Source organism: Phascolarctos cinereus, unplaced genomic scaffold (assembly GCF_003287225.1).
Source record: "Phascolarctos cinereus isolate Bilbo 61053 unplaced genomic scaffold, phaCin_HiC Scaffold_3;HRSCAF=262, whole genome shotgun sequence".
In the NCBI taxonomy this organism is placed as follows: Eukaryota; Metazoa; Chordata; class Mammalia; order Diprotodontia; family Phascolarctidae; genus Phascolarctos; species Phascolarctos cinereus.
The window spans coordinates 197,473,226-197,481,653 of record NW_027555736.1 but is presented as its reverse complement, the minus strand read 5'-3'; the positions used below and the strand labels follow the sequence as shown (position 1 = coordinate 197,481,653).

At 43.2% G+C, this 8,428-nt stretch overlaps 1 protein-coding gene across 1 annotated transcript; it reads left to right on the top strand.

Annotated features, from left to right (window-relative positions):
- Positions 1–3,713: 3,713 nt before the first annotated feature.
- FOXG1 (forkhead box G1) lies at positions 3,714–6,281 on the top strand. The gene is given in 2 exon segments (XM_021004264.2): positions 3,714–4,756; positions 4,759–6,281. Coding segments are annotated over 2 exon segments (1,509 nt in total). The 5' UTR covers positions 3,714–3,837; the 3' UTR covers positions 5,349–6,281.
- The last annotated feature ends 2,147 nt before the right edge of the window (positions 6,282–8,428 follow it).

Sequence of the window (8,428 nt, the reverse complement as noted above, 5' to 3'; positions counted from 1 at the left end):
TTATTTCCTCCAACTCGCCCCCTTCAGCTTCATCCAGCACTAAAAGTAATGTAAATGCTGCTTTGACCCTAGAAACACCTTAAAGCATTAAAAATTCAGTAGGCAGTGCTATAGCTGCATTCAAGGAGAAGCTCTCCCTGTTTGCTGCTGAGCTTGGATTTGAATAAAATGTCCAATGTTAACAAACAATACCCACGTTTGGCACTTTGTGTATTAAATTGATCAAACAGATTTTAGGAGGCACAATGCACAATTTGTACAGACCTGATTGAGTTAATATAATATCAGCAAATTTTACATCGAAATGATTCTGTTTCTTTTCTTTGTGTTTAAAACCAGCACAGATTACAAATTTTAATGATCTGAAAATGTTTGGTATACAAAATCATGCTTATTTCAGTATTAGCAAAAACACAAGAAATTTTTCAACACAAACACCCAGCTGTGTCTATTTTAAAAGCAGTTCAATGACAGCTTGCACTTATGAGCATGCAATCAGCTAATTTCGCTTTTTTTTCTTCTGTGTTAATCAACACTTTCCTTCCTGCATATCAGAGTACAAATAGTATAGTTACTCCACATCAGTAAATGTTTACGTAACCTGTCCTTTCCCAAGAATCCGGTTACACCGAATCATTTCACGCTAGACCGACTACGAAAACGTACTGGGCCTGTCCACCTCAGAGGGAGCCCTGTGTACCCTTATAAGTGATGATGAGAAGGGTGGGTGGGGGAGGGGTGAAAGGAAGAGAAATAGGGAGGAGTAGAAGGAGAAATAGGGGGAAGAGGAGGAAAGGGAAAGAAGGGAGGAGAAAGGGATAGAGAGGGATAATAGTGGGGAAGGGGGGAGGTAGAGAAAGGAGGTAGGAATCAGAGAGTAGTGGGGGAAAGAGAGAGTACTGAGGAAGTAGGGAGGAAGAAGATAGTACATAGAAAGTACACTGATCTTACCAGTCCTGGCCACTGTATTAGTAACTCTGAAGAACTTAACACCTTCGAGTCAACATATAGTGTCATACTAATGTCAATCTTGACTTTTTAAACTACATGAAGTGTTTTATTAATTAGAAACTTGACTGTAAAATTTTATAATTAACATTTTTTCTTATTATTTGTAAAGTAGGGGACACATCAGAAAAATAGGATAACTACATTAAAATAGTGTGAGGTCATTTGAGGTTAGCCTAATGTTTAGAGATATCTCATTGTATTCTGGATGGCAAAAGTTCATCATTGACCAGGTGTAATTGTTCTTATTTATGGTTCCTCTGCCCCTGGCGCTCTCTCTCACACACATTCACACATACACACATACACTCATGGATTACATGGGATTGGGGTGGGGAAAAGAACAATTCTTCAACCCTTTGCTCATTTAGTTTCCATTAAATGCATCCTTTATATTAGAGATGAGTTTAAGGCTTAGCCACCATATATACTCACATATTTTCTTTTGACATTTTTCCAAATACCAACTCAAACTGAATGCCAGGTTCTCTTCACCCTACCCCACGACTTTATGAAGGTGAAGAAATACTTACATTACACGACTTTATATATATATGGGTATATATGTTATATATGTGTGTATTATGTGACAGGGAAAATATCCTTTCCATTCATGACTTTTCCCTCACTCTCCCCCTCCTTTCCTACTTTCTCAGTGAGTTGCGTGTCCGAGAAGGAGTGTGTGTGTGTGTGTGTGTGTGTGTGTGTGTGTGTGTGTGTGTTGGGAGGGGGATTAAAGCACCAGTTGATCTGGATAATTAACACTAAATTCTAGAGCCCGGGAAATGTTGGGCCCTAATCTTGATTTTTATCTGTGGGTCCCTCTAGGAATTTCCACAGTACCTCAGTCTTCGGGGAATTTAAAATGCAAGTAACGAATCTGGAGGGCCAAGATTTCCATATGGTGGATGAAACTTCCAACATGAATTCCTCGTTGATGGGGATCATACTTGGGTGGGTTAAATTAGGTTTTGAGACCAGTGGGAAATGGAAAATAGGGAAAGGGGGAAGGGAAGACAGAGGGAAAACTTCCCAGGAAACACATACCCATCCTTTTGGTACAACTTCAGGAAAACAAACAAAAGAAACAAAGAGGGAAAAAATCGAAAACACCTCCAGAGTAAGTAGTTCTTGGACAACAGGGTCCCGATCCGATTACATAATGAATCCTTGACGGAGCCATGAGGAGGAAAAAGAACCAAGGTAACCCCCACAGTAAGCAGAAGGCTGCCGGGTGGGGAGGGCGGGCTACACATACACACACAAACACATATATCATGTTTTATATTTTTACCTGGTTTATTTTGAGATTGTTTGTTTTGCTTTCTTTCTCTGAACCCCTCATTTCGGAAGACCCATGAAAGACGCTTAACACTAAGCTCCCCAACCCTCCAGTGACCCCGAGGACGCCTTCCTCGGAAAAAGCGGCTGCGTGCGGGACCCCATAGTCCCGAAGAACTGCTCTGCGGGTTCTCTGCTGCCTGGCAAGACACAAGGACCTAAGGCGCAGGAGCCGAGGAAGTAACCTTTCCCTTGCCCCCGTCTGTCCCTCCTCACTTCCTCCTCCCCCTCTCCCTCCAAAACTTCACTCAGACTCCCAACCACACGCAGGTGACAGGTCTAACCTTCTCCTAAATCGCCCATGGTCTCTTTATAGTGTTACCTACGAGAGAGGGGAGAATGCTAGGGTCTCAGAAATACATGACACCGCCAGGCAGGAATGTCTCTGGAAAGTAGTGCCTTGCCTCTTCCTCCTCCATTTCCTGCTTTCCTCTTGTATCCACTCCCTCCACTCTCACTCTTACTCCCCTCCCTTTTTTAAAACGTTTTTTTTTAAAAAGGTACAAACTTTAATCAAGAGGAGAAAATATTGACGTACAAAACGAACATGATCCAATACAGTGCGAAGGGGACCGGAAATGTGATATATTTGCTTTAAGAGGCGAATTTGGGATAAAAAGGGCTGGTGGGTTGGGAGGGGGCGTGAGAGGTGGGAGAAAGGATAAGGTGCCGGGGTGATGCGTCCTCCTGCCTGTATCCGTGCGCCTGCAATGGCACTGGGTGGAGTGGGGGAGGAGAAGGGAGCAAGAAGGGGGAGGAAAGGAGGAAAGAAGGGAGGGTGAGAGGTGTGGGTGAAGAGAGAAGGGAAGAATCTCGGGATTGGATGACTGAGAGAGAGACGCTCCCGCACGCCGCCGGCTCTGATTGGCCGACCGGTAGGAAAGGTTAAACCAAAAATTTTTTTACAGCCCTAGTGTGCGCCTGTAGCTCGGAAAATTAATTGTGGCTATAGCCGCCTCGATCGCTGTCTCCCCAGCCTCGCTGCCGCCGTTCCGGGACGCGCCCGCCTGGTCTCCCCCCCTTTGGGCTGCTGCTGCTGCTGCTGCTGTTACTGCTGCTGCTGCAGCAGGAGGAGGAGAAGGAGGAGGAGGAAGAGGAGGAGGAAGCAAAAGGGGGGGCGGGGTGGGGGGAAGACCATGAAGTAGAGTTGGGAGCGAGAGAGCTTCACCCCCGGGGCGGTGGTTGTTTCTCTTTTCTTTCTTTCTTTCTTTCCTTTTTTTTTTTTTAAATTTCCTGAGGGGTGGTTGCTGCTTTTGCTACATGACTTGCCAGCGCCCGAGATTGCGGTCCAACTGCGCTGCTGCCGGTGCGCTCAGTGCTACTGCCGCTGCCGCCGCAAGTGCCACCCGCGCCCCGCTCGGCACCCTTCCGTCGCTGCTGCTGCCGCCGTCGCCGGTCCTCTCCCGCGCCCCCGCCGCTGCTGCCACCACCGCCACCGATCCCGCGGGCGCAGCCACCGCCGCCGCTTCCCCCCCATAATAGTGGGTGATGTTGGACATGGGAGATAGGAAAGAGGTGAAAATGATCCCAAAGTCCTCCTTCAGCATTAACAGCCTGGTGCCTGAGGCAGTGCAGAGCGACAACCACCACGCGGGCCACGGCCACCACAACAGCCACCACCCTCCGCCCCATCATCATCACCACCACGGCCACCACCACCACCATCACCCGCCGCCTCCACCTCCTCCCCAGCAGCAGCAGCCTCCTCAGCAACAGCAACAGCAGCAACACCCCCCGCCACCCCAACCCCCTCAGGCCCCCCAGGCGCGCAGCGCCCCAGCCGATGAAGATGAGGATAAGGGACCCCAGCAGCTCCTGCTTCCTCCACCCCCTCAGGGGGCCGCTTCGGCTGCTACCGCCTCGGCAGCCCTAGACGGGGCCAAAGCTGATGGGCTTGGGGGCAAGGGTGAACCCGGCGGCGGAGGTGGCGGTGGGGCCGGAGACTTGGCCCCTGTTGGGCAGGAGGAGAAGGAGAAAGGGTCTGGGGGGGAGGAGAAGAAGGGGGCGGGTGAGGGCGGCAAGGACGGGGAGGGGGGCAAGGAAGGGGAGAAGAAGAACGGCAAGTACGAGAAGCCGCCCTTCAGTTATAATGCCCTGATCATGATGGCCATCCGCCAGAGCCCAGAGAAACGCCTCACCCTCAACGGCATCTACGAATTCATCATGAAGAACTTTCCTTACTACCGGGAGAACAAGCAGGGCTGGCAAAACTCCATCCGCCACAACCTGTCCCTGAACAAGTGCTTCGTCAAGGTACCCCGCCACTATGACGACCCGGGCAAAGGGAACTATTGGATGCTGGACCCTTCAAGCGACGACGTGTTCATCGGGGGCACGACTGGTAAATTGCGCCGGAGATCTACGACGTCCCGGGCTAAGTTGGCCTTCAAACGCGGGGCTAGGCTCACTCCACCGGACTGACCTTCATGGATCGGGCAGGCTCTTTGTACTGGCCCATGTCTCCCTTCCTATCCCTACACCACCCCCGGGCTAGCAGCACTTTGAGTTACAATGGAACCACATCCGCTTACCCCAGCCACCCCATGCCCTACAGCTCCGTGTTGACTCAGAACTCGCTGGGCAACAACCACTCCTTTTCCACTTCCAATGGGTTAAGTGTTGATAGACTCGTCAACGGGGAGATCCCTTATGCCACGCATCACCTTACGGCCGCTGCCCTGGCAGCCTCTGTGCCCTGCGGGCTGTCTGTCCCCTGCTCCGGGACCTATTCCCTAAACCCTTGCTCCGTCAATCTGCTGGCGGGACAGACAAGTTACTTTTTCCCCCATGTCCCTCACCCTTCAATGACTTCTCAAAGCAGCACTTCTATGACCGCCCGGGCCGCTTCCTCCTCCACGTCTCCGCAGGCGCCCTCCACCCTGCCCTGTGAGTCTTTAAGACCCTCTTTGCCAAGTTTTACAACGGGACTGTCTGGAGGACTTTCTGATTATTTCACACATCAAAATCAGGGGTCTTCTTCCAACCCTTTAATACATTAACATCCCTGGGACCAGACTGTAAGTGAACATTTTACACACATTTGCATTGTAAATGATAATTAAAAAATAAGTCCAGGTATTTTTTATTAAGTCCCCCATTTTCTGTACGTTTGTTCAGTCTTTAGGGTTGTTTATTATTCTAACAAGGTGTGGAGTGTCAGCGAGGTGCAATGTGGGGAGAATACACTGTAGACTACGAAGTTTGGAAGTCAAAATTATAGTAGAATGTGTATCTAAATAGTGACTGCTTTGCAATTTTTATTCAGACACGACAAGTCTATCACTAATTACCACCAAGATTTCCATGTTTGCAGTATTATAAGTTATCATGGATATATATGGTGGATGGAGACCTTGGAAAAAAACACTAAATTATGGGAAAGGTGGGAAAAAGAAGTTTAAACTGTAATTTGTATTTTAAAATAATTAATAGTAAGGATTCCCAAGAAACGACATTTGGGCCATTTATTGTTTTGTCCTTTTCCTTAAGAAACTGGTTTTTGTTTACTTTTAGACCAAAGATTGGGTTTTAGAAAATGCACTTGGTGAACTAAGTATTTCAAAGAGAAGCAAAAACAAAACATAAAACAAACAAAAAAAGCACGTTTCAGTTCGCAGCACTGCCCGTTCAAATGAGTCAGAAGGGGACAAAATTAATGATTGCCTTCAGTTTGTGTTGTGTATATTTTGATGTATGTGGTCACTAACAGGTCACTTTTATTTTTCCTAAATGTAGTGAAATGTTAATACCTATTGTACTTATAGGTAAACCTTGCAAATATGTAACCTGTGTTGCGCCAATGCCGCATAAATTTGAGTGATTGTTAATGTCGTCTTAAAATTTGATTGTGATACTGTGGTCATATGCCCGTGTTTGTCACTTACAAAAATGTTTACTATGAACACACAGAAATAAAAAATAGGCTAAATTCATATATACCTTGATAGTTTTGTCTCTTTTATTAAGTAGAGCTAATCTACAAAAGATTAAAGTTATTTTAAAAAAAAATCAAAAGGATGGCTCTACAGGCCAGCTTTGGATTTAAATAGCTCCTTAGATTTAAATGGAAACTTTTATACAAAAAAAAATAAAAAATAGTATTTTCCTCCAAATGGAATTAATCTTTAAAAAAAAAAGGAGCAGCAGGTTATTTGATTAACTCTAGTTATTTTTACTATAGACTTTTTCAGCGGATCTCTTTAAATTTCTAAGTATACACAGCAATTTATTAATTTATCTAGTGATATGTGTGCATAGATATTTACTGTTTATTTTCCATTCAATTGACAGAATGCTTACTTTTCTATTCACCTTGTTTCAGGCTTCAAAAAATATTTATAGCCTCTGGCTGATTTTATATATATATAATATATATATGTATATGGCTAGATAGCAATGACTATAATACACACATATTATACATATGCATATGTAGGTATATGTATATATATGTATACACAGAGAGATCCCTACAGTTCAGGGAGTATTTGCGCTTTTGATGCTGCAAACATTTTGTTTATTAATATTTGTATTTATAGTTTCTAAGTCAGCATTTATTTTTGTGGCTGTTTACCCACAGTGAGAGTTCTAATAAAGATGTGCTAAAGTTGAAATACAGTTTTGCTGCAAGTGATCGCCTGATGTAATGACTTTACAGATCAATGCTTATATTTTCTCCCCAAATTCTCAGTTTTAATCTCTATTTGTTCAGGTGCAGAAAGGTGCCTCACTTTTTTATACCCTTGAAATAAATATATATTAATTGACTCTTTATAAATATGTTAGCAATTTTCAACTGGAAGTTTGTCCTATTTACTTACATTGAGCCATACTTCTGTTTTAATTTGTAATGAACCAAAAACAAACAAAAGCAAAAAAGTTTATTGATGAATGTCACGCCTCCCGAAAAACAATTAGAAAACTTTATCGAGAGGTTTACTATAACTAATTGGATCCCGTGGTGATTCTGGGGAAGACAAGTTGTTTATTTGTTACAATTCTATAGTCTGAAATGTGTTCTGCAGTAATGCAATAAGCCAGCTACTTCTCACAATGGGCCCAATGAAAAATAATCTGTTCTAGAGATCTTATCTGGAAACACTTAAGGAGTTGAATTTTAAAAAAAAGCCAAGGGGAGTAGAGGCCTCTAGAAAATTTAAATTTGAAATGCAGAATACTTGAATATTTAATATTCTTTGTGAGATGGAGAGAGTGAGAGAGATTTTTTTTTCTATTGGAAATATAACTCCTCCCCAAAAGATCTAAGAGAAGTATGTTTTTTGTTTTGTTTTGTTTAGTTTTTAATGAGGGCTGGAAATAGTAAAGAAGAGATTCAATCAAATAGTCCAGAAAAAAAATATGTTTTGTTTTAAATCTAGATAAGTCTAAATTTCCACTTTCAGGGATTGTTTTTTAATGAGTTGGTCATAGGCTAATACCATTCTTTTCAGTTCAACTACCCCAGAAAATGTGATAGTAACACGTGTAAATATGTAATACACCAATAGTTTTATTGATATATAAACAATAAAACATTAAATATATTAAATTTGCAATTTTATTTTAAAGTAGCAATGAAACCCCAAATTCTGAAGTTAAGCAATGAGGGAGTCTCATTTGCATATTAGTGACTTAAACAAACTTAAAGGATTGCTTCTGCTTTTTTATAAGATTGGCATAATGGGTTATTTAGTGCTTTGCAATGGGTTTTGTTGTTGGGAATTCTAGATGCATATAGGAAAAGTGTTTGGATTGTGAAAAGTTTAAACAATGAAACTGAGGTCTTGTACTTAAGTAAAGGGATCTTAATATTAGGAGAAAGGTTTTATCATCACTGATGGGCTTTTTTGTTTTGTTTTGTTTTCATAAATACTTCCTTATTTGGGAGAAAGATGGCATTGCTGGGGTTTAATTTTTGTTTTTGTTCTGTGTTCTTTTTCAAATGCATTTAGTGAATGAGATTTCAATGCCAAACACTGTGCTTTGAGATCAGTAGTAAACTGCTACCTAAGAAATTCAGGTGTTATTGACTTCTTTATACTATGGGAGTTGAGGGCTGGGTGAGTGTTAATCCATACAT